The sequence below is a fragment of the Chenopodium album genome, chromosome 15 (assembly GCF_948465745.1).
Source record: "Chenopodium album chromosome 15, dcCheAlbu1.1, whole genome shotgun sequence".
In the NCBI taxonomy this organism is placed as follows: Eukaryota; Viridiplantae; Streptophyta; class Magnoliopsida; order Caryophyllales; family Amaranthaceae; genus Chenopodium; species Chenopodium album.
The window spans coordinates 1255753-1282798 of record NC_137848.1 but is presented as its reverse complement, the minus strand read 5'-3'; the positions used below and the strand labels follow the sequence as shown (position 1 = coordinate 1282798).

The window sequence follows — 27046 nt, the reverse complement described above, 5'->3', positions numbered from 1 at the left end:
GAGGATAGGTGTCAATTTTACTGGAACCATCAAAGATGCTTCAACCATTTGGCTGTGCATATGTCCAGAAAAGATGCAAAGCTTGTTGAAGAGCTCTGCTGGTCCTCTCATGTTAGCATCTTTTCCTGGTCCAATTTCTTGCACCGATTCTTCATAGAAAGGATGGAAATTCTAACATTTCTTACCTCCACTCCCCCAATCCCTCTCACGATCATGATCGTGAGAAATATGATTTGAGAATTAGGAATTGGAGAAGAAATATTTAAAAAAAAAAAAAATGAAAATTTAACCTAATGCATTGACAGTCAGGACTATGCAAATGTCTTTGACACAGATGATCACAAACAAGTTGTCTTTCGATCAGAGAATTTAAGAAACAAATGGCATTGATTAGATTGCCGGAAAACCAAAAGAAAGAATCAAAATTAAACCTTGAGAAGCTTCCTGATGCAAACAAAACTAAACTTCCAACAAAAAAGAATCAAGATGTATAAAAAAGCACTATATATTGTCCTTTGTGAGAGCCGATAACATCATAATAACTGTACTCACTCGTTTTTTTTTTTAATAAGATATCAACTGCAAAACAAGAGATATCATTGGCTCACTTCATGCATTGCCGCTGTCTGCTCTCTGGGTTTGTGTTTCACTTGCTACAACTGTACATATTTTGCTGACAGAACCTCCAAAAAGACCAAAAATTCAACAATCAAGCCGCATAGAATCCCTTGAAGTGTTAATCACTCACAACAGACCTTTAACTTATCTCTGGTTTGCTTCATCTTGCTTTGTCTGTCTCTTTGAACTTGCTCAGCTCCTCCCTTCTAAGCCCTATTGTGGATGGGATCAGAACCTCTTCGAACCCTCCGTTCACTTGACTGGGTTGGATCATATTTCTTGTTTTCCGGAGTTGATCTTCTGCTAGCATTGAGTTCCTGCCTTGAGACTCCCTGCAGGACTCGATTGCTTGGCACATGCTGTAAATCTCCTTTGTTCGGAGCCAGGGTCATTTCTGCCCGCCTTAGACTACAACCTCTCTCTGGTTTTAATGCTAACAAACCAATACACAATAGAAGAATGAATGTTTTATTAGCACTTAGGTTCATATTGCTCTACTAACACTCGAAACAGACTGAGGTTGGGAAAAGTCCTAGTATTTCTCTAGAGAGTAATGAGAGAATGAGCAAAGTCTGAGATTGTATGTAATCCTTCTATTGTTGTGACACCATTCCTGTAGAAACAGGAGTGTAATATATCTGTTATAAGATTTAGAGGGTGCTTTAAAGCATAAAGCAGAGGGACCCAAAACTGGCAGAAGAAGTTTTAGATTCACCCGAAATTTAGACTAGTGTGAGATATGCAAATTTAAGGCTGTTATGGAAGAATCTAAATAGGATGAATAAAGGGGCTTGGAACAATACCCTAGGGAAGCCAAGTATCTTTTTCATTTGTATCCTACATCCCTATCATTTGCTTAGCTTTTTTTGTCTTGGTGACCAGACATAAAGTTCTCTCGGTGTCCCCCCTGCCTTCTTGCCATTTCACCTGGCCATGCTTACTCGTTATTTGAATTTGAGACTGATAAATTATTCTTAGTTATTGGCCGTTCTTTGCCTGAATTATCGTTAAATCATTACTAAACTACGTCATCTGTCTAGACCTCTGTAAACAATAGTGTTATGTAGTAGTATTAGTTTTGGATGTCCGAAAAACTGTCACTGATCTCAGAAAAGAAATATGTTACAGTTGGTTTCCAAATACATCCGCACCCTAGTGAGGTTGTAAGGAGACCTATGTAGAGTGTGTTTTAGTGAAATCATGGTAAACCCTGAATTATGAAGGGTTAGGATGATGTAACGTGTGATTATTAATTCCAGATAGAGGGATGGAGTCGCGCCTTGAACGGCTTTGAGAGGGTTACTTAGGTCACTTTGTGATTCCTTTGTTGTTAAGAAAAGGAAATATATAAGTTAAGTGAGTGAGGGACATGCCATGAGCCACCCAACAATATAACTAAACTGGTACAGTAGTCTGGCATATAAAGAATAAAATGGAAGAGAAAAGATTGGGGGAATGTAACAGCCCCCCCTAAAAAACACCAAACTGCTGCTTTATGCCACTAAGATCTGCTTCTTGTCACTTTAGAATTCCAAGCTCTTTTCTCTATGCACCAAAAATTATGGTTTCTTGTGCTAAATGTGTTTCTTTTATGCTTTTCTTCTTCTTTCTTTCTGTTTCCAAATCCTACATTCTTCATATTATGTTTGACAGACCCACTTCCCGCTCTTTTTTCATTTATATTAATTTCCAATTATCATCCATTTAGATTGTAGACCAACTTTATCTTTTAAATCCTATTTATCAGTTCAAAATGTTAAAGAAAATAATACACAAGCTCTAACTACGAGAACTAGGACTAGAATACAATATTAAGTATAAATTTAACATTTATAACTTCAATTAATACATGGTTTATTAAAGAATTCTAGATTAATACAAGTACTAAAGGTAGCTCGCCTTAGGGCTGCATAGATCAATGCCGAAATCCTAATTACAAGTATATGACATGTAATTTAAAAACATTCTAAAGTACAAGTTGTGATGCTTTATGAAAATGAGGTGATTATATTCTATTGTGCCGTAAAATTAAAGGGAGACTGGTCATAAACTCTTGCTGAGATGTAGTTATGATGTGCTGATTCTCTGCTTTTCTTTATCTACCAAATCAAAGTGAAAATAAAGAGGGCCATTGGATGAAGGATGCTTTGTTACATTGATTATTTCATGTAATCTTCAGCACAAACTTTTAAAAGCTTGGAGCACTTAAACATGCTTCTATCATCCTGGTTGGTGGTCCTATTGTAACTAAGGTAACTGTTTGTTACCCAAGCATTTTTTTTCTCTGGAACAATCGCCCCAATTTCAACCCGTATTTTTTGTATGAATATGAGAAATTCTTATGTCAAATTTTTCAATAGAACTTGTGCATTGTGCCTAGATTGATATATTGAATTGGCCGTAAATAATGCTAACTTTATTTGCGATTTTGTTTTGAATATTTTGATTCTGATAATCTCAAGTTTCACCCGTCTTCTTTGAATAATTTCAGGTTTTGACTATGGCCGTGAGGAATTCAAGAATTAGCTAGTTTCATTAGATGAGATTTGCTCTAATTTGGATAGATAACCTCACAATTAAGCAATTGTCCTTGGTTATTTCCAAAGAAGAGATACTTAAAATGGGTGTGTTTATGAGATTTTTGTACGGGCATTTAGTGCTATTTTAAGGGTTGCATTAAGTACTTATTAGATACCCTTTTTGCTTTAATTAAAGTTTCTGTGTTCTTGGGATAAGAGTTACCCATCCATCAGTCTCTGTACTTCATCAAAAATGAAAATTTTGGGTTAAGGAAATTATAAATTTTGGACTGTCTTTATCTTTTTTGATTCTCAAGATTGGTCTTAAAGGTTAGTTTTTTTGCTACTTTAGTTTGAATGTAAAGAGCTTTGTTTGCCAGCCGCCTTTGATGACAGGATGTACTCTCATAATCATTAACTTCATGGTAAATTTGTTGCATAAAAACCATATAATAACAAATGAATCAGTGTATAATATTGTTAAGAAGTTGCTTTTGTTACATAGAGTATGATAATAATTGCGCTGAGTTTAGCTGTAACGATGTCCTCAAAGGATTAGATTAGTATGTTAATCATAATGAAATGAACCTGATTCACAGCGGATTATATTAGTAAGTTAATCGAGATGAAATGAACCTGATTCACGGCTTTTACAAAGGTTAATATCCACCACAATCATGTAGAATATATTCTTTACCTGCTTTAACTTTTTATTAGCATAATTGGATTAATCTTGGAAACACTACCCCTAAACCAAACATATTAAACAATTCAGATTTGAGGATTGTACTATAGTGAGATTTATGTGTACAATCTGAACAAAGTAGCACAGCTCTATTAATTTTAAGCTACCGAGTCCTAAACACTTCGGAAAATTACCAGAATTTGCCGCCACCATTAGTAGTTAGATTACAGACACTTTCGATTAAAAAAAAAAAAGGTTTCTGGTGCAATTCTATATATTTCTAAAATACATATATTTGCCTAGAGAAAACCAAGGACTCAACTGGGAAATGCCCACGATTTTCTTTACCAACTCAAGATATGACCTCATATACAGCATCAAGCCGATGAATACAAACACTTGCAAAGAATAGATGGCTTCTGGACTCTTAAGACTAGCAGATAATCACAGACGATGGTGAAATTTAGGTTACAGTAATAACAATTAAAAACAAATAGAACATGACTTGAATAGGGGTGATGTAGTCACCATTTTCCCCCGTGGATGGCAGGTGTTGCTATTAAGAGAGCACTAAACAGCTTCTTGAGCCACAGCTGAAGGAGAACGTGGAGCTATCATAAACTGCAAGCCCCTGCGTTGCCCTGATTGAAGCACAAAAGCGACTTGAGTTGCTGCCAACGCTGCAGCTTCCTGAATACAAAAAAACTTTTCTGGTTAAGCAAACCAAAGTAATAATTACAGCTCATTTACTAAGCTGCCAGTCACTATGTATGAAACAATAAAACAGGCTTTGTAGTTGATAACTAATAAGAATTTCTTGCTCATATAAAGATATGAAATCATGTCTACCTCGGATGTCAATATGGCTAGTAAGCAAGATAAGTTAGTTTTATTTTTTAATTCTATTTAGGAAAGAGTTTGTGTCGTGCCTTTGGCCAAGCCCACATGTCCTGAGTCTGGCTAGCTCTGCCATCCCACTAGCTATCTACTGACCCGAAATTTTCAAAAGGACGGACTAGGCATAACTAAGGCCTACATAACCTAAGCCAAATTTCACTTATGTTAGCGGCCTTTGTCGTATCAGGTTGTATTGTGTCTTTCCTAGTGCTTTTCCAAAAAGTGGCCCAGGCCCGACAGGCACAGTTTTGTGATGTGTCATGCCTTTTTTTTTTTTTTTTGGCAACTGGCCGGTGTAGGCTAGTGCCTCCACAATTGACTAACCAATATAATAAAGGTGGGTAGCTAATTAAAGGTAGAATTTGCAACCAGAAAATAGTTCACAAATCAATTAATAGTTAATACTATCTGTAAAATCAAATTGCAGATGTAGTTCCACTTGTATTCAGCAGTTGCACTACAGGGAATTCAGAGCCAATGGGCCTTATTTTCTAGAAGTAAACACCAAATCAAGGATACAACTATACAAGAGTACAAGACCATCCAACCAAAAACATTAACCACCAAAACAAAGAGTGATATAATCTCATATAAGCCTTGAACCAAAAGATAAAATGATTAATTAGTACTTTGTCCCTTAAAGATATCCCCATCCCAATTTTCACTGTATCAAGGGTTGTAATGAGTGGGTAGGTAGATTTGTATTTTAGTGTGGGGCAGTGAATATAGCGGAGAGGAATCATGGAGCAATGTATAAAACAGCTCAAGGCGTGCTGAAGCGAGAAGGGAAGGGTTATGCAGCGTCTAGGGCGCACCATATAAACAGTTAAAAATTTTGGCAGAAATTAGCTTCGAATGCGCCTCGTGCACCTAACCTGCGCCTAGCAAAAAACGCCTCGCCCAGACCAAGTTAAGCGCCTACCCCATATTGCCTTGCGCCTCAGTGCCTAGACGCGCTTTTTCAAACACTGTCGTGGAGACAAGCTAACTAAAATGGGAACAGAGCACACTCTAAGGGACGGAACACTGTCGTGGAGACAAGCTAACTAAAATGGGAACAGAGCACACTCTAAGGGACGGAGAGAGTATTGAATAAAGAGAAAGGGAACATTATTGTCTGCCTACCTGTTGTTGTCTTCTACGCTGCAAGATACTGATAGCCCACGCCATAATGTAACAAGGCAAAAGAAATCCAGCAGCCCTAAGCAAGAAAAGCTGCAAAGGAAAACAGTGAACACAAAGTATTACAAGACTTTGCGCAGCTAAGTAATAATTATGGACAGAAAATAGTATCCAATCTACATCTTACTTACCGAGAAAAAGGCTGACATATCATCTTCACTATCAGCATCTGGTGAACTCCAAGCATGCCTTAAGAGCAGAAGAGCCATCAGCTGCCAGAAAAAATAAGAGTCAGCATGTTGTGGGCGTGTTCAGTTTTAAACTGCTGACAAGAACCTTAACAATGTGCATGATGCCACGTTTTAGCATATTTGTTATAGACACAGATGACAAGTATAGATATTGTTTATGGAGTCTGCATATATTTCTATATCTGATAGCTCTATTTCAGATTTTTCACACATTGGCTTTTGAAGCTTACAATGAGCGCAGCTGAACGACAAAATGCAGCTCCACTAGCACTAGTAGCAGCATAATCATCATACTCAGCTTCCAGAAACTGTCGCTCTGCCTCAGCAATTGCGAGAAGACGAGGATCATGCAAATCCAAAGGAGTGCCAGATATTGTCCAGCCTCCACTGCAAATTACAATTAGCAAGCAGCATTAGATGGTAAATAGGGGGGAAAAAAAAGAGTTTGGTATGAATTATGAAATATAAAAAATGGTGTAGTCAATGGACATATGAATATTGTAGTATTGTACTATTCTACTCCATGGAGTGGGAGCCACAACAAGAATTACTCAAGAAAAACTACATACCCAATATCAATTGCAGTGTCTTCAGGATGGGGTGGTGGTGGTGGAGCAGTGTAATTGGGTTGGTAAGGCTGAAATTATGCAGAAATCCATCATCAGAATAATAACATAAACAAATAAATACATTCACACAGACAGAAAGCAGTTAACTAGTGATCACAGGGTATCAGATGTAGGAGGTGATTAAGAAATATGGCTTCTAGCAGGTCCCAAGATTTACCATGCTAACCCTTTGAATTACCCACAGTCTGTATTTGCAGCTTCCTTAATGTAAAACATGGGGTATAGCAACTTCTCAAGTACTATGGAGGAAACCAGTGCTATTTTGATTAAGCAGTTTAAGGGACCTGACATCAGTGCTTGGCTGCTTGGTCCCAGCTCTAAAATATTAACACAATGGGAGAAAATTCCCACATTTCATACCTCACAAGTAAAAACCTTCAAACAAATTCTCCTTCTTCTTAAAACAAGCTTTGTACTTCATATGGCAGAATTTGAAATGGGAGAAGGGGGAAGGCATGAAAGATTACAAAAGAGATGGAAGCTATACATAATGGCACAGGACAAAAAGGAAAAGTGAGACCAATTCTTCATAAAGTACTTTAATAATCAAATAGCCTTTTCCCAGAAGTTAGATTTTGTAAAATGCCACTCTGTCTCAGCTAGTAAACATTATTTTATTTTCCAAAAGCTATCTGAACCTTGAATATGTGCTTTGAAGCATACACTCAGTCACATAGTGAGCCACTGGACAATCTATGGACCACAACAAATAGCAAATTCCAGCGAGCTCCACACACCTCATTTAGTTCAGAACCTTGTAAGAAATTTAACTTTATAACTTTGTTTCAGTATAACCTGATAATTCAAATGTTCAGACTCTTCTCAAGAAACAAACAGTCAATAAACATACACCACAGAAGTAAACCACAAACTGAAAATCAAAATCCTATAACTGACATGGACCACCTAAAAACACATTCAAGAAATTGCACTTGACAAGAAATAGGGGCTATACAAAAACTTGACATATTTAAAATTACTCAATCCAAAAGATCTCCTAAACATTGTACTCTGTACTTTTACTCTTAAGGTTAAAGGTTATAGGAGCAATTGCCACAGCCAAACAATCAGCATGAATTATTAAATACTCCAATTCACAGCCATCTGTCAGATGAAACGTATAAAGAAGAATACTTGTAGCATACCTGGTGGCAGATCTCACATGTTATGTCCCCTTTCTCATTGCACCAGCGCTGAACACATTTTCTATGTGCATACTGTACATAACAAACCAGGAAAGGTCAATTCTGTGTAGTGTAAGGGTATAAGAAACTGAGAGCTGCTTAAAGATGAGCTAACAAGTCAACAACACTAATACCCAAATCTTAATATCTGATAGCCAAATAAAGAGACATACAAATAATAATTTATACACCTTCAATGAAATACTTTATTTTCAAGCCAGAGTAGTAATCTGTCATTGACTGGCAGCAACACAATAATACTAGGTTTTTTTGTTTTTTTGTTTTTTGTTTTTTTTTTCTCCCCCTTTTCAGGCAAGTAATCAATTAAGACTACTGATATAACCAACAAGCATGTCCAGCTTGCTTCTCTACATATATTCTACTTCTTTCATACAACCTCATTCAAATATGTATCCCACAATCATGAAGGACATCAAAATGTTCAGTCTCTGTCATCAGTCTACTTCCACAGATCTCCTCCTTGAGACTAGCTCTTAACACTTTATTACAATATCTAATTACAATATCTAATTACATATCCTGGCATACCTTAACCAATATAACATATCACATATATAAGAATAACACAACAACCTAATACACAGCAAGCAGCTGCCACTGAAGAAAAGTACAAAAATTAAAAACATCCTGCATAAAGCTTTACAAAACTTACATCTCTGGAGTTTTTTTTTTTTTTTTTTCCCTTTTGTTACATGTAATATTTTTTAATGACCATCTTTTGCATTCACGCAACTAAACAAGAATGAAACTTGCAAAACAGTGGGAAAAAACGCAGCCTATTCAAACAATATACAAACATTAATGATGCCAATACATGGGCAAGCGTGACATAGTAACAAACAATCCTATTGGGTCTTGATTTTTTTGTAACTTTATGCTATATTTGTTACTCCGTAGTAAAGATGTTATGTTGTACATATTTGAGGGTGTAATTTATGTTCAAATCTACATGATAATGTAACATAGCTACTGCGCTAGTTTCCAAATGTTTAATCAATGTTTATTACGGAGTATGAAGTATATTGTAAGGTCAACAACCAATGGCTGATACCAATTGTCTCTCCAAGCAAGTATAATCCCTCACATTGGATTAGAGTCATGAGATTAAGATATAAATAATAAAAATTTCAATTCCTTAGTTTTTTTATTTTATTATATATTTTACAAGAAATTTCAATACCTTAGTTTGTTGAGGGTAGTTAATAACAAAAAAGGTTTGACCAAACTTGTTAAAGCTTTATGTGAATTACCATGCAAAATAAAAGGTGTTTATCTTAATTTTTTAAATGATAAGACTTCAATGAAGGTTTATGTTCCTGATGTTGCTAACGTGCTTAGAATCAAGGGCACCTCCTAATCCGGGATTCCCCTAAAGCAGCATAACTAAACCGTAAAACATAATTTAATAACCTAATAATCGATAATCTATTACCCAGCAACATAATTAAAAACATTGAATTAGTAACCTCAAATATTTCTGAAATTTTATTCTTTTTAGCAAATTTGTCAACTTTTAATTATCTGCATGATCAAGATTAACCATTCAAACACATCAGAATCATGTCAAACCACAAGTTACCAATGATACAAACCCATAATAGAATGTTGGCTACCAATACTCATAAAAACTCTATAGAATTTCAAAAGTTAATTGCAAAAACCAACCTTCGTCCAATCTCAATCAAGCTATAACAACATTCGTTGCAAATGGTGAATAACGGTTAGTTTATAATCTTTATAATGTATACAAGAAAAGGAGGGCTGAAAGAAAAAAGTTCATGATGGAATAGAATACCTTCAAGCTGCCACTACAACGGCAGGGAACTTCCAAACTAGCAATGCAATCTTCCTCCTGGCAAATACGACATTCGGCGAGCTGAATTAGGGGTTCATCTTCCCCTCCAGCTGAATCATCTTCAACCCTCTCCTCAATTTTCTCCTCCAACCCCGAATTCGACGAAGACGACGCCGCTGATGTCGACGCCCCCTCCGCCTCTGTAGGATTCACCAAGCGGTCCACATACAACACCAAATGCTCTCCCATTTATACAATTAATCTGATTATCCAAATCCCTAAAATTTACCCCAAATAGTGATAAGTCAATCAATTCAACCCCAAAAAACAATTAAATGCAATCACATACCCAACATTATAACAAAAATTGAATTGAATCGAAAAATGGGGGGATTTTTTTTAAGGAAATCCAAGATCACGCTGAAGAAAAACCAGCGGATCGGAGGATTTCAAAATGCAGATAAATAAATTGGAAGAAAAAAATTAAAAATTGGGGAAAAAATTGGAAGAATGCAGAGGATAAGAGAGAGAGAAAGGAGAGAGAAGATACCTGAATGACGGAGAAGTTGACAATGGCGAAAGAAAGAGAAAGGCTTAAAATGGAGGAGAGAGAAAATGGAGTACAATGAAATTACAGATACAATAGAGAAAGAAAGTGTCTTGGATAACAGCAGATGACCGCGTTTTGGTAATAAATAAATGTCATTAGCTCATTACTATAACTACAACATCACATGATGTCATCCTTTCGTTACGGCTATTTTCCTTTTGTTTTTTGTCAAGTGTACGTTATTGAACTTATAATTGATTTATGTCATTTCATTAACGGTCTATTTTTAATAGTCATGCATTCATGCTCATGGTAGCTAGGTGCGGAGGTGCCTAGTCGTGTAGGTGGTATTGTGGTAAACCAAATCATGGGAGGGTGTTCGAAAGGTTCCGCATGCTTGGGTTGTCCCGGCTCATTAGTTAGCTACTTGTGTTTGTCGCCGACATTTTCTTTAATATTACCTATGTTTTTTAGGTGTTTTTTCTTGTGCCTTTTTTTTTTTTTTAGTTTTTTTATATTTCTTGTTAGTGAAAAAAAATGTGGGAGGATATCATATGTTGTTATTAAGAGCTATCAAAATTTAACTATAATGTGGCAATGGATCGCTCCTAAACTTGCACTCGTCTGGCCGTCCTGATATAAAATCCATGGTGACTCGATTTTATTAATACATGGGCTTTAATTTTGGCTTGACAACATATTGATACATTTTGTTTGCAATTATATGGGTTCAATAACATGTAGGTTGAACTAGTTGACCGAAAGAACTAATGTAACACCCTGACCCCAAACAAATTAGGAAGGGGCCTATTGTCATGAAATGCGCATCAAGGGCCAACAACTGTCCTCACAAACCAACATGAGTCCTTCAGGCGCATATTGTCCTTATTCATGCGGATCTCGGGAAAACTTCTCAAGAGATCACCCATCCCAAGACTACTCCCAGCCAAGCACGCTTAACTATGGAGTATCTTAACATATGGGCTCCCTAAAAAGAAGATGCATCTTGTTGATATGAGTAATATATCAAATCCTTTTAAAGCAATCATGAGGGGTATTACAACTAACTTGAGAGGAACAATATTAAATTGACTTAAACTAGACCCAAAAACAAGAAAGACACGACTTGAAGATCACCCGACCCCGAATAAACCTACCCTAAACTTGACTAAATACGACTAACCTAAACTCAAAATTGAACCTTACTTGAATTTGACTTTAATCGAACCTATCTTGCATCAATCAATAAGAGTAGATAACTTGACTTGATTTGAACTTAAACGCAATTTGGAGACTAGATTAATATTATCTAAATTTGATATTTGACTTGATTTGACCCGACTCAAATATGACCTAAATACCCAAATTGACATCTTTTATCAATATTCATGCTAATGCCAATTCGTCCTAATTATTTCGTTTTCTCCCTAAGTTGTATGTAGTAAAAGAAATTAATGAAGAAAATTACAAGTTTGAGGTTGAGTTTACATTATCATAAACATTAAATGTTTCTTTTCATGAAAGGTTTAGTTATGTGTATTTACGAATTATTAATTACTGACATTTATAAGTTATATAATCGATAATGATCATTTGATTTAAATTTAGGTGAATAAATGTTACTTCATATATAATATGTCTATAAGAGATTGATGAGAGTTTATGTCACCAAATACTCTTTCATTGCTTGAATTTTGAGGCAACGAGGATATCTATTGTTGGCTTCGATATGCGATAACCTAGTTAACATAACGAGGAAATTTACATGGACCTCTAGGTACTTGGTGTAGAATGTGGGATGTAATTCGAATTCCTAAATTCCCACAATCTACTAGAGTATAAGACATTACAAAGCACCATCCAATGTGACTAACTACAACTTTTGGCTATTGCCTAGCTAACTTGTCAAAGACCTCAAAGGCTTCTAATAGCTAACAAATTTAGCCACAAAATTATCTATTCTAGGCGCATAATACAAAAAACCCATCATCTAACCACATTTACCAAGTACTAGTTCATGTTGATGATCACACAAGCGATGGGATTCACCTATAAGTGCATGAAAAAAACCCTTTAAGGTCATTATTACACTCGCATTTAGACCATATAAGAAGCCATCCGTTGAAATAAATCCACTAGAATTCTAAAGTCAAATTCTATACTGTTATATGTGAAACAATTCACATCAATTTCAGTAGCAAAAATAGTTGTACTCTTTTGACTATTAGTGATGTCATGGCGATATCAAGAATCATGTTTTGTTAATATGAAAACCCTAGTAAAATAATAGTACAATACTATTTTATGACTAGAACAAATTGATTAGCATACAGATAAATAGTGTATACAATAATCCGACTTAACTCATAATTAATGACAAGATTGAGCAACATTTTTAAAGACTGAAATGAAACTAACTTGAAACTTACCAATTGTCACCATCAAGATTTCAATAAGCAATCCACAAGTATGACCAATATTACCATTGTTATCCTTCTAGCTCAAGGTATTTACTCTATATGAATCAGAGAAGTAGCGTTACCACATGACTAAGCTAATTTTTGTATAATTTTTTTTTTAATAAGGTAAGGTTGATTGGACTCCAGTCAAAATCCTACACAGGATACTTGTTGTGATTGCCTGTGAGTAGACCTGTCAATTTGGGTCAACGGGTCGAGTTCGGGTCAAATTTCGGGTTGTTTGGGTCGTTTGTTTCAAGTGGTTAGGATTGTTAGGATCATTACAAATTATGATAAATGGGTCAAATTGAATCTATTTCGGGTCATTTGGGTCGGGTTACCGGATCGGATCAGGTATTGACAAGTCTACCTATTACTCTGTGAGGCTTGACCTCGCAGTTTGAGGATACGAGACTTACCCTTGACCACTACACCACGAGGTCTTCCACATATATAATTTTTTTAATGCTAAGCAAACAAATATGATTAACCATCCTAACCCAAAGTTGGGTAGCCATTACCATTCTTGAATCATGATTAACCATCTACCATCCTAATCCTTGATGGCATTCTGCTGTGTGCTGACTACAGTCAGAAGTTTTCTATGCGAGTGAATCCAAAAATGAAACTCAGATTTTGAAAAACATAAACAAAATACCATCTTTTCTGCCAAACGTCGGCACTCAGAAATCAAGAGAGAGTGAGCGTGCGTTAACGCCGTGGGAAGGAAGAAACGCAGAGAAGACGCACAAAATTCTTCTCGATTTTCCTCCTTCCCCCATTTTCAATTTTCAATCTTCTCTGCTCTTTTTCACACAAAAAAATCCCTAATTTCAACTTCCTCTTTCGAAATTCTAGAAAAAGGGGGCAATTCCATGATTTTCTCAATTGATCATCATCTTCTTTGATGCGCCGACCTAATGCCCGATCTTTGAAGCCCAATTCCGAGATAAAATCCGACCCAGATCCTAAAATGGAGCCCCTTTCTATCAAATCGTTTCAATTTAAGCAAAACCCTAATTCCAGATCCAGTTCCTTTTCAAGAATCCCAAAAGCACAACCTAAATTTAATTGGGTTACTGTTTTCTTTATTTCTGTTGCATTTGTTATTGTTTTTTACTTATCATTTGTGTTTTTGGGGCAGAGAACACCTGGTAATGGCCGGAAATTTGGGATTATTATTGATGGTGGGAGTACTGGGTCGCGCATTCATGTTTTTGAGTATAAGGTTGAAGGTGGGGTGCCAAGGTTTGATTTTGGGCCGGATGGGCATTCGTCGATGAGGGTTAATCCGGGGTTGTCATCGTTTGAGGACAATCCGGAGCGAGCTGGCGAGTCGTTGCTAGAGCTGTTGGATTTTGGGAAGAAGATTGTGCCCAGGGAATTGTGGGGAGATACTGAGGTTAGGTTAATGGCTACTGCTGGACTTCGGTTACTTGATGTGGAAGTTCAAAATCGGATTCTGGAGTCTTGTCGGAGACTTATGAGGTCGTCGGGATTGAAGTTTCGTGATGATTGGGCGTTGGTGATTACAGGTATAACTATATAAGTAATATGAGCTGAGTTGCAATTATGATATTTATTTACTAGCTTGATGGATTGATTAGCTTGGCTTGTTTTCTCAGTTATTAACTACCTATAATCATTTTGTTCACTGATGCAATTTTATATGTTGTAAGGTCAAGATTTAGAAGATTAACATGATAGAGGACCTTGGTAACCTTTTATAAGAACAAAGGGGATGATTTAGCTGTAGTCTAATGTAGAATCTATAAATTTGATAAGGGAATTGATTGAGTATTATAGGGAGAGGAAAAATGGATCTCCACATGAATTAGGACAAGGACCTTGCGGAGAGATATGATTTGATGGGTAATGATTATGAAGAGTATTTATCATAATTATATTGATTTCTATTCTATATCAAGTCGTGAAAATTAATGTTTGGACTTGTGGTGGCTAGATGGAATAACAAAGGATTTTCTTGTTATTATTAGACTACAACACTACACCAAAGTTTTACATTTAGTCCTTTCCTCTTTGTAGCAGCATTAGATGAACTAATAAGGTTTTACCTATGATGAGATACTAGGGTGTATGTTGTAAATTATATTGGTGGACGAGACCAAAGTTTGGGTTAATGCTAAATTGGAGCGATGGAAGCAACCATTCAAATCTATAGGGTTCAGATTAATGTTAAGCAAAATTAAGTACCTGGAATATTGTTTTAGCACTAGGAGAGAGCCAAGCAAAGATTTAATGACATTAAATGATAAAGTTGCCTAAGAATGGAGGAATTGACCAAGATGTTACCCAAGTATTCCTTTGAAGTTAAAAGTGAAAATTTTATCAAATGATTATTAGACAAGCATTGTTGTATGGGTAGGAGTGTTCAGGTTTATGCTAATTTTGAGCAATGGAGGCAATTGTTAAGAGTCTAAAGGGTTTAGATTAAGTTGAAGCAAAATTGAGTACGTGTAATATTGGTTTAGCACTAAAAGGGAGTCCGGAGAGGATATAGTAGCATTATTTGATGAAGAGTTGTCTAAGAGGGAATATTTAACCATAGGTGTCCTCATGTCTACTTCGTTGAGAAATTGAGCAAAATTTTCCCTACATTGACCAAGATTGATTGTGACTGAGATATAAAGAGTTAAGGTGTATATATCATTTGATAGAAGGGAATGGAGGGAAAGGATCATGGATGACGACCATTGGAAATAAAACCTAGCTTCATGCAAATGACTCCATCATTCAGACTATGCTTTGGACGTTGTTGTTGGTATGTTATTAGATAGGTTGTATACAATATGGTGTAATGTGAAATACATAGTAAACCTTGTGTAACTGCTGTACCAACTATTGTCTTTTAATAGTGTAAATTTGCTTGTAATTTATTTTATTTTATTTCAGTAGTTAAAGTTTTTTAATTTTTATTTTTTATTTTAGAATTACATAAACTGTAGTCCTATTGCTGTATTTGCTTTGGATGTTGTTGTTGGTATGTTATTAGATAGGTTGTATACAATATGGTGTAATGTGAAATACATAGTAAACCTAGTGTAACTGCTGTACCAACTATTGTCTTTTAATAGTGGAAATTTGCTTGTAATTTTTTTTTTTTTTTTTTTTTTTCCAGTAGTAGAAGTTTTTTAATTTTTATTTTAGAATTACATAAACTGTAGTCCTATTGCTGTATTTGCTTTCAGTGAGTTGCAAGCCATTTAGTTTCATACTGCATTGTTTGAACAAATTTTGGTTAAATTGGTGAGTTGTAAGCCAATTGATGTATAATTTTGAGTTTTGAGACTGAGTAGGTAGATGTTTTTCACTAAGCTAAAATTTGGCTTATATACCTGGATTTCTAGTTTTATAGCTGGTAGGTTTCTATAGATTTGGACTTTTGAGGAGGTTTCTATATTTCAATTTATGAAGATGGGTGTATTGTCACTATTGTGCTTTAATTCTGTTGGAGAGAGGAAATATCACATGATTTGGAGTGAGTGAAAGTGCAAGATTTTTGATGGGTAAGACCTCTTGGAGGCTTATCTTGGGCCCATAATCCATGAGGAGTTAGCTCTGGTGACAGTGTGTTGTTAGGAAGTCTGTGGTCTATATATATATATATATATTATTCTGATTCAAGTGAGTCACATTGTGGCTTTTTTAAGTTGCAAGGAACTCCGAATCACCTTGGTGTGCCTTTAGCCCTTTTTTTTTCCCCTAATTTTTTTTTTGTTTATTTTTATAAGTTGATGATACATCAGTTGGAAATGTTTTAACTTATTGGCAATGATCACTAATTGATGGTTGTTGCTATATTAGGCTCAGATGAAGGTTTGTATGCTTGGGTTGTGGCTAATTATGCCCTTGGTACTCTTGGAGGCGATCCTCACTTAACTACTGGTATCATTGAGCTTGGTGGGGCTTCTGCTCAGGTATGATAGTTGTTCTTTACCTTCCATAATTAATTCATTCAATGCTGATCAAATTTTAATTGTTTGTTTTCATCACTACATTTTTTTTGGGGGTGTGTTTTTATATTGTGTGCTAGTGAAGTATTTGTCATTAGTTGAAAGGAGATAAGGTTATAGTATCTTCATATATAATAAGCTTTGTATGTTAATCCACTATATGTTTGTAAAATAGGTGGTTGTTTGGTTGATGATTTAGTAAATTTGGATTATTTGGCACTTTGCTCTATTTGAGTCTTTAAAAGGATCTTTTGGTGGGGTTTAATTATAACCATATTAGCTCTCTATGCATGCAATCCATGAGTAGAATTTCACACGCATAACATCTTATATGCAATATTTGCGGTAATTATATATTTGTAAGGGTTTGTCTGAATTTTTCAAGCTTGCATTGATAAGTTGAAGTGATATTTTAGGGGTAAAGGAAACATGATTAATTGTAAGAAGATAATAAGGGGGCTTTTGGTTGGGTGGGGGGAAAGGGAAAGACATTAAGTAAGGGAATAAGAGAGGAAGGAAAGCAACTCCTTTATTTGTCACTGGCTGTTTGTTTTATAAAAAAAAAGAAAAAAGAAAGGGAATCAAGTGTACTCTTCCATGCACAGCCACCACCATTATTCTCCACCACCTCCATTGCAAATATCATTCTTATGCCTCCAACACTGCGCCTCTCCCTCCGCCCAACTCCCAACACTGACGCTACTGTCGTCCCTCTTCTCTTTTTTGTTTCTTTTTTTTTTTTTGAGTAAACTTTTAGTTGATCTGGTTGCTTGGTTGTTTTTAGAGTGTTAAGGGTTGTTTTTTTGGGTGCTTGGGGGTTGTTTAAGAGGTGTTTATTTAGATGGTTTGGGATTTTTGGGTGGTTTTCGTGGTGGGTATGGTTTTTTTTATGGTGATGGTGACTGTGGTGGGTGTGGGGCTATTTTCAAGTGGGGTTGGGTGTTTTTTTTTTTTTTTGGTGGTTTTTGGTAGGAAAGGGTGGTTTGAGTGGATTACTGGATTTAGGGTGAATTTGGATGGGTGGAGGTTCTTGTGGCAGCTATGCGGAAGTTCTCATCGCGGCTGGGCAATGGTTTATGTGGGTAGTCGGTGTAGGTGTTTCTGGTGGCTAGGCAGTGGTTTTAGTGGCTGGGCGGTAATTTGGGTGGTCAGTTGGTGTTTTCAAAGGTGGTCTAGGTAGTTATGAAAGTGGTCAAGGTAGTTGGGTGAAGAGGAGCTTGAGGGTTAGAGACTTATATTGATTACTTGGGGGTGGGGGTGGGGAATGAGAGTAAAGGAAAGTGGGGTAATGGGAATGATTGAATTTGTCTAACAAATATCATCAAAGGGATTAATGGTAGTTGATTGCCTTTCCGTTCGTTGAATACCCCCAACCAAACGCCCCCTAAGATATTATTTACATACTTTAGAAGCGTAGTGGGCCCTTGAACACGTTTATCCATACACACCTCTTTTAAATGTACAATATGTTTTACTATCATAGCATTAGCTTTTCAAATGACTGAGGCTAATTATTATTGCAATTTTTTTTTTGGATAAATTGGGTGCACCCGTGCGATAGATCTGTGCCATTTTTAAGATCTTACCCTTTACAAAGGAACTGAAGTTCCATCTCTACTGATAGTTATTTTGGTTTGGTAATATTTTTGATCATCTCTCACTGTATTTAGCTTTAAGTTGTTTTGTGTTTTCTTGTCTTCCTTGTAGAATTGCTGTTATATTTGTTAACTCCTTTGAAACACATCTGCTGATGGTTTGTCTCAGAGAATCCTAAATTGTCTTGTGGGGCTTAGAAACTTCTCAATATCTTTTAAAACCAATGAAGGTGAATGACTTAAAGATATAACCTGAACCCACCTTAAGCATTGTTTATAATATTGAGCCTTTGGTAGTTCTGGAATATGTAATGATCAACAAAATATTTGGTAACTTTATCTCGCTTACGTGATTGGGGGTAAGCTGTGTACTCTTGGACCTCCCCAGACCTTATCCTTGGTATTGGGTGGTGGTGATTGATGCTATGTTCAACGGCTTAGTGCTTATGGATGTTGAATTGCAGTTGCAGGACATATCTTTTGAGTTCATCTGTATACATTGATGTTACAGTTTATTCTGTGTCTTAGAAGCTTGTTATGTCTGTTACATACTTACATGTGAATGGTTATAATGTTATTGGTTTGAAGTTCTGACTAATCTTCATGCTGATGCTCTTACTTAGGTCACTTTTGTCTCAAGAGAGTCGGTGCCTTCAGAGTTCTCCCGTTCGCTTAATTATGGAAATGTGACCTATCATCTCTACAGTAACAGCTTGCTTCACTTTGGTCAGGTATCTTTAAAACCAATGGAGTTTGGTAATTGTGTTTGAAATATACTTCCACATTGTTTTTATTGGTCTTCTAAATGAAAGTATTTAAGATGGAGCAAGATAACAAGATTTGGACCAATGCGAAGTCAGTGAACATCTCTTCCCTACAATGTGCATCTATGACGAGTTTTTGTCGTGCAACATCAGAACTTATTAGTATTTGTTTTATGAGCTTAGCAACGGTTTCCCTTAGCTGAAGACCTAATAATTCTTGTGTTGGAGCTTTATTTGATTTCACTGTTACATGTGAAGTAGTTAACTTGTAATAGTGGCCACTAGCTTGTATGGGTTTTCAGTATGTATTTAAATTTTTAAAAAGAAAAATCTTTTGTTTTCTTAGTAAAATTAGGTTCTCTTCCGTTGAGACATCTCACTCGTAACAGTAGATCTGGTAAAAAAGGCTACTTGAATTGTGAGAAACTCAGGATTGTGGCCAATCCCACCACCCGCCGGGGGGGGGGGGGTGGTGCATCCTCTCTTTTCACGGCAGAAAAACCCCTTTTCTCTCCCGCTTCCGATTTGTCTCTTGATTTTTTCCTCTCAAAATATTTAATTATGCAGTAACAACCCTATATGCCTTTTATATATTTTTTTAATTCATTTATTACTCGATTTTTTTTATTTTTATTTTTATTTTATTTATTTTTTTTCTGGCCGTTGGCAGCAATTAAATTTGTGGAGTCCTCTCTTGTTTTTGAGGACCTTAAAATTTTCAACATTATTTTTAACTAACCAACCAGAATATTCTTTGGAGGGATTGGAACAGTGATTTTTTTTCCCCTCATTTTAGGAAGGGGAAATCCTCTTTAGAGATTGTTTTTGTTAATTGTATGGCTCCTGCTTAGGGATTTTTTTTTCCCAACCTTGGACTTCGACTGTTACCAAGTTGCCATTGCGTATAGAACATTTATGTTTTAAATCCCTGTTCTATTGTTAGCTTGACTTGTTTCTTAGAATCAACATTCCTTTGACCTGGATTAAAATGGCATTGTGCCACATATTTGATGTGTGGAGCTTAAGTGTCTGTTAGCAGCTCATCACTCTAAATTTTCTACACATCTCTATTAGCTCAAAGATAGTGTGAATATATTTGTAGCCATATGTTTAACTTCATTTGCTTTTTATATTTTATCTTTTTCAGAATGTAGCTTTTGATACACTGAAGGATTTACTTGTTTCAAGTGACATAACCTTGGGTAAGTGACTATATTCCTTACTCTATAGATGCTCAAACATGGATACTAAAAAAGTTTAAAGGTCTCATTATAACCGGTTTTAAATTGTACATTGTATGAACAAAGCTGTGAAGTCATTTGGACATTACATTTGAAACAAACCCATTTTACAAAGTAATGTCAGTGAAACTGATAGAACACACTATTTTTACGCCTTTTCTTGGTGGTAAACAGTGATGTGTTGGTACTATATGATGAGCTAAGTGACAAATGCCTTGTGCAACTTTTTGTGAATGGTGTTCTCCTGTGACTAAATGTGTCAATTGATATGGCGTTCAATTCAGAGTAGGTTATTTATTAGCTTTTGGATTGATGATATATAACCCAGAGCTTCACTTATGTGATTGTTAGGAATTAGGATACAGAATTGCATCTTATATGTACTTGATGCTGTTGTAAAAGGCCATGCAGATCAATGGCTGTGGTTTGTTATTATGAATTTACGGTATTAGCACAAGTTCTTTATAAACTTTCTTGTGCAGCTACTAAATCATCTGAAGAGGAACTAACCATGGACCCTTGTACTCCTAAGGGATATGCTGAGAGCATTAATTCATTTAATCTTGCTCCTGATTCTTCGGCCAAAAAATATTTATCCACTTTCCATGCAGCTGGGAACTTCTCAGCGTGCAGAGCTGCTGCCTTGAAGCTGTTACAGAGGGGCAAAGGTTGTCATTTGTTCCTTTCTGTCTGAAATGATGCTATGTTTGATCTGTTCAGCATGCATTGCCCATGATTTTTTTTATATTTTTATATAGTTAAATGTTATACTTTTGGTAAGATTTTTAAATGTGTTTATCAATTTTGATAGGAAAATTTGCCAATTACATCTGATAAAAGTACCCATTTTGCGGGTTACAATTATCTAAGTTTATTTTTGCAAATTACAACCAAAAAAAGTCACCAAAAAATTTAAATTACAACCAAAATCCAGTTTTCGGCCACTTTTTATCGGAATATGATGTTAATCATTTATTGATATAAAAAATAACTCCTAACCAATACTAGTTTGGAATCATGTAATGATATAATGACATCATATTTTTTGTGAAAGTGGTTGAAAATTGAATTTTGGTTGTAGCTTAAAATGTTGGGCGACTTTTTTGGTTGTAATTTGCAAAAATAAACTTTCAACTTACAACCAATACCCAATTTTCGGCCACTTTTACCAGAATATGATGTTAATCATTTATTGATATAAAAAATAACCCCCAACCAACACTAGTTTGGAATCATTTAGTGATATAACGACGTCATATTTTTGTGAAAGTGGTAGAAAATCGAATTTTGGTTGTAGTTTAAAATGTTGGGTGACTTTTTTGGTTGTAATTTGCAAAAATAAACTTTGATGGTTGTAACCCGCAAAATGGGTATTTTTACCGGTTGTAATTGGCAAAATTTTCCATTTTGATATGATAATACCTTTTTTTAATTTTTTTTTTTAATTTATTTTTGGTAATTAAACACTTAATCACTTACATCAAGTTATTTTCTAGAGGGTTGTGCCTACGATCATTGCACTTTGGGAGCCACATTTATGCCTAAGCTGCATGGCAGATTCTTGGCTACTGAGAATTTTTTTCATACATCACAGGTTTGAAATTCTTTTCTTTTGATGGAGCTGTGAGAATATATTGTAAAAACTTGTTGCTCTCCATTTTATTGGATATTACATTCACAACGATTCCTTTTCAATTTCTGTTTAGTTCTTTGGCTTGGCTTCAAAGGCAGTTCTCTCTGATCTAATGGAAGCTGGTCAAGAATTTTGTGAAGAGAATTGGCCAAATATTCGAAAGAAATATTCTTCACTTGCTGAGGAAGATCTCTTACACTACTGCTTCTCATCTGCCTACATTGTGGCCCTTTTACATGACAGCCTTAACATTGCATTGGATGACACAAGGTAATTTTCTTTGTAACAATAGTTTATATTCTGGTTCTAACTAGCTTTTCAATCCCCTGAACCCCTGCCCTAATCCTAATTTGAGGTTGAATACAACTTTTATTTTGGATCGAAATTTGCTATTCCTATTCTAAGCTGTTTCAGGCCGTCTTGCTCACTAATGGTTGTTGGTTCCCCGCGGTCCAGTGACCTGATATCTTGAATGCTTTTCTTATAAGTCTATTATGATGTCGTTTATTTTTGAGTTGGATTAGTGAAGAAGGAAATGTCGTGATTTATCATGTAGTTTAATCCATTTTCCCCTTGTTTTAATATGCTTTGGTATTCTGCTAATTGCTGATTGATGGAAATTCTTATTTTACAGCATTGGATATACCAATCAGGTGGAGAATGTACCTCTCGATTGGGCATTAGGTGCTTTCATCTTACAGACAACAACTATAAATGGAGCAAACTATGGGTGGGTTTCTTTGATTAGTGACAACTTCCCGAACTCTTTCTTAATTATGGGTGCCACAATCTTGTTAACCTTTGCAGCCTGTTATGTTTCCCAATGGAGGAAACCATACTTCAAAACTATTTATGATTTGGAGAAAGGACGTTACATAATAACTCGAATCAATAGGTAAAGCTCACAATTCTTACCAACATAAAATCAAATACCTTGCCTGGTCGGCTGCTCAACAAAGGAATGGGTCTATGTTCCTTTTTGGTGCCCTATATAATTCTTTCATAAAAGTATTCTGGGATGCCTTATAGTATTTTCTCGTGAATTTGATCAAGATTACCATTTTTTAAAGGGGGCAAATTGTCGGAGCCAAATTTTCCACCATAGCATTCAGTACATCCACACGTTTTGTCTGTAAAGCATTAGTCCTTGATGTAAAGTAGGGCAAGGTGAAGCCCTCGTCCTGGTGCAGATATAAAATGCATACTGTCTAGTTGAGCTGTATGAAGTTCTGCCACTAAGTTTAGCTTTGGACTGTTAGGAATTATACTAATACAATCTACTGTAAGAAGCCTGTTGTGTTAAAGCTCAGTGATGCAATTCTTTACAAGCTTCTAAATGCTTTCGACCTATATTCAATTTTTTTTCCCCGTCAATTCTGTAGTCAAATTGTATTTAATAGTATGGATGGGATAGGAGCTTAATGCTTTCAGTATGAACAAAAGAGGGAATTAGGCGACAACAGCGAAAATTAGTGCAACATCAAGAACTATATGCGTGTCTGCAACTCTGCATACTCCTTGTGCAGGTGGTTACGTAGCACAAAGGACACATTGATAGAGCCCAAGACTGACCTTTTGAAGCAGATGTTAACCTTCATTTAGAGACCTATTTTTGAACAACCTGCATGCAAGTACTTCTATAGGGAGTATTACTCTTGAACCAACGATGATTGATAAGTTGACAAGTTAACTGACTTCACAATCGAGGAAGAATTTTATGGTTAGCTAAGTTATAAAACTGTGATTGGCACACAAGCTTGTGCAAAGTTGGAATAAGCCTATCTTATTCATTCTCAATTTCTCAATAACCTCACTATAATGCTCACTATGATTTTAAAATATCTTAAATTACTACCTCCGTTAATTTTTATGTGCAACTTTGGAATATTTTATATCTTACAAATAATACCCCAAAGTTGCACATAAAAATTAACAGAGGTAGTCATATTTCACAGGCCACAATGACTGTATATAAGCTCACCTTAAAATGCTTGATCAAAGTAATCTGTACTATTATATTTTTACTATTTCACCTTTCGAAAAATACATACTTCGTATAAAAGACAAATAAGACTTTTATTTGGAAATGGAGGGATTACAAAAACACAAATAACCTAACCTATCCACGTCAATAAGAGGATTTTTAAAGTCACCTTGCACAATCCAAGGCAAATTAATAGAGTAACAGATGTTCTTTAGGAAACTTTCATCTTGTACACCATACATATTAAACATTAACGGCACAAGAGCTTACAATAAAATGAAACGATCATAAACATGTAAAGGCGACAAACATAGGTAATTAAGAGTTCAAAATTACCAATAAAATGAGTTATTAAGGGACAATAATCCTTTAATTACTTAGCATAACAGATAGTCTTGACTTAAATGGGATCAGAAGTTGGAGAGTCATCAGAGTTGGCAGCAAAATGTTTCAGAGCAATCTCCAAAAGACAGTAACAAAGCTGTTTAGGCATGCAGAACATGGGCATGTGATCTGAGTGTTTAAGCATCCTCACTTCTTTCACCTCATCATTCTTAATCATCCATGATTGGAATGCTGGTGGTATTGCTTCATCTTCGTCGCACATCACATAAACACGCCGAACTGATCCATATTTCTCCTCGGAAAGCTTACTCTCTGGCCTCGACAGATCCTCAAGGAACATCGACGATGGCCTTTTCAATGTCATAGCAAGCTCATAATCCTTGTAAAATTTCCACAAAATAACACTTAGTTAAGTACTGTATAATATAGGAACAAAATGTAATAACGTATCCACATAATAATATGTAATACTCCGTAAGTACGTGATTAAACATCTCGTGCATTAGCACGATTACATCTTAGTTTAATTTTGTGAATTTAATTAAAAACGGAGTAAGAAAACAAGTTACATACCTCAGGGGGGGACAACTTATAAAGCTTAGACGTGAAACGAGGACCAAATAAAAATGATGTAATTGTGTCATTTGGGTCATCAGAGCTCTTGAATTCTGTGTCCAACCAATATTCTTCTGCTGATGGCATACTTGCCACGAACTTTTCCAATATAAAAATAAAACATGAAGCATTAATTATTTTGGATGATTTTATTAAACAATACCACATCTGCAATTGTTAGAATCTTATAAACAAACCAATGTGAATTTCTTAAAAATAAACATTATAAATTTATATTCAATCATACACCGTACATATGTTATGTAACAAAAAAAAAAAAAAAAAAACCATATTCTTGAGAATGGAGTTCATCTTGGGATTTTATATGAATTGATTCTCTTCTATTTGCATGCCCTTGTTAGATTTATTATTTGAAGGGCGCTTTTAATTAATTCAACTGGTTTTCGCATATGTTATATTTAGATTATTAACTTACTCAAACTTATTTGAACAAATTAGAAATTATTTTAAATTAGCTAGTTTTAACTTACTTATTAACGAACCTATTTTCCTTGAAATAAGTGTAAATAATTTGGACAAAACATGACTTTGCCTATATAGGGTATTCATACTAGATCGGAAGGTATGCGGTTAGTTTTAAATTCAAAAAATAATTTGGAAAAAAGTATTTAATTTAAAATATGTATAAGAAAAGAGCATAATGAAAAAATAATTGTATCTAATCATCGATGGTTAGGTATCTTTCAAGGGTAGTTTCAATGTTTCATATACTTTAAATGTATTCTTTTGTTTAATTACAGTAATTTTTAGCTAACCAAAACTTTCTTTTATTCAATAAGCTACAAGGACCAAAATTTGTATTATATTGCTTAATTGTATGTAACAAAAATAAGACCTACTTTTTGCCGGTTAAAGAAATTAAAATAACACTAATGTGCCTTAGTGGAGGTTAATATATCACGATCATATTAGAGTTTACGGAATCAATTTTTACAAAAATGAAGAATTAACGTTTTGGAGTATTGTGATTAAGAAAATGACTTCTTTTTTTTAAAAAATAAAAAATAAATTATCATAGAATCATTTTTACAGAAAATTACTTTAATAATATATATTGTCAAGAAGAATAAAATAAAATAAAAAAAGAATTAGACTTTTTTTTATTTCTGTGATCAAATTAGAAAAGGAATTCTAATTAATATGTATGATGATTTTACATTTAGACTAGTTTTATTTCATAGCGCATACTCACTGATATGTTTCCTTTTTTTTTTTTTTTTTTTTTTTTTTTTTTTTTTTTTTTGAAGAAACACTTATATATTTCCTTTAATGTGAAGATAATTATAATTTTTTAAAAATTTGAACATCTCCCCTTATATAATTCTACTACATTCGATTTCTTGAGTGTCTCTCACAATTAATTTGATTTTGTAAATATAACTAATATCTTTAATCATTTTAAACTACGTGTAAAAATTGAAACGTAGCCAAAAAAATTTTACATCATAACATGTCCTCGTACAACAAATCAATATAACAAGAGTAATTTATTTATCAATAGCATATAAAAATTGAGAAGCGTATGAATACCTGATCAAAAATAAAAGAAGGGGTGTGACTAGTATCAGGCATAAAAGCAGTAAGAAAAACAGCAACTTCAATTTTTTGAGGGAACATTTCCGTAACCAAAGCAATGCTAAGACCTCCAAGACTATGCCCAACAAGAACAACTTTCTCATCATCAGGAATAGATGTCATTAATTGAATTAATGGCTCGGTGTAATCGTGAAGAGAATGAAGTTCAAAGATCTTTGCCGGGTTAATCCCCGAAGCCGCCAAGTCGAGCACCGTTACACGTTGCCCGGCGTGCTCTAGTAGAGGCTTAAGCTTGTACCAGCACCATGCACCATGTACTAGTACAAAATGTTTTTTCCTAAAATTAGTTTCTTCCATTTTTCTATATTTTTTTTTTCTTCTTTTGGGTGTTGGATTAATTGGACATGTAGGAGAATGTGTGCCTCATATAAAGAGTTTCAAATCTGTGTATTTTGGACTTTTTTTTTTTTTTTTACAAGGTGTATTTTGGACTTTTGGGCATGTATTCTTTTCTTTTCTCTTTATTTTGGCCATCTATTTATTTATTACTCCCTTCATTTTATAAATGACGCTTTTTTTAAACCTAGCTACGTTTTTTTTAAACAATA

At 35.0% G+C, this 27046-nt stretch overlaps 3 protein-coding genes across 3 annotated transcripts; 1 reads left to right on the top strand and 2 right to left on the bottom strand.

Moving 5' to 3' along the window:
* Positions 1-3955: 3955 nt before the first annotated feature.
* Positions 3956-10396, bottom strand: LOC145581518 (uncharacterized). The gene is made up of 8 exons (XM_081638528.1): positions 10272-10396; positions 9722-9999; positions 7867-7938; positions 6662-6729; positions 6323-6479; positions 6033-6113; positions 5845-5934; positions 3956-4512 (listed from the first exon to the last, which is right to left on the bottom strand). The coding sequence occupies exons 2-8, from the start codon at positions 9968-9970 to the stop codon at positions 4393-4395; spliced, it is 837 nt and encodes a 278-aa protein (XP_081494654.1). The 5' UTR covers positions 9971-9999; positions 10272-10396; the 3' UTR covers positions 3956-4392.
* Positions 10397-13320: 2924 nt separating this feature from the next.
* On the top strand, positions 13321-23294 carry LOC145582650 (putative apyrase 6). Its single transcript, XM_081639631.1, has 8 exons — positions 13321-14265; positions 16556-16668; positions 18923-19030; positions 20211-20265; positions 20787-20972; positions 21801-21898; positions 22011-22207; positions 22572-23294. The coding sequence occupies exons 1-8, from the start codon at positions 13638-13640 to the stop codon at positions 22834-22836; spliced, it is 1650 nt and encodes a 549-aa protein (XP_081495757.1). The 5' UTR covers positions 13321-13637; the 3' UTR covers positions 22837-23294.
* A 940-nt stretch (positions 23295-24234) lies between these two features.
* Positions 24235-26795, bottom strand: LOC145581517 (salicylic acid-binding protein 2-like). The gene is made up of 3 exons (XM_081638527.1): positions 26433-26795; positions 24840-24980; positions 24235-24645 (listed from the first exon to the last, which is right to left on the bottom strand). The coding sequence occupies exons 1-3, from the start codon at positions 26793-26795 to the stop codon at positions 24322-24324; spliced, it is 828 nt and encodes a 275-aa protein (XP_081494653.1). The 3' UTR covers positions 24235-24321.
* Between the last annotated feature and the right edge of the window lie 251 nt (positions 26796-27046).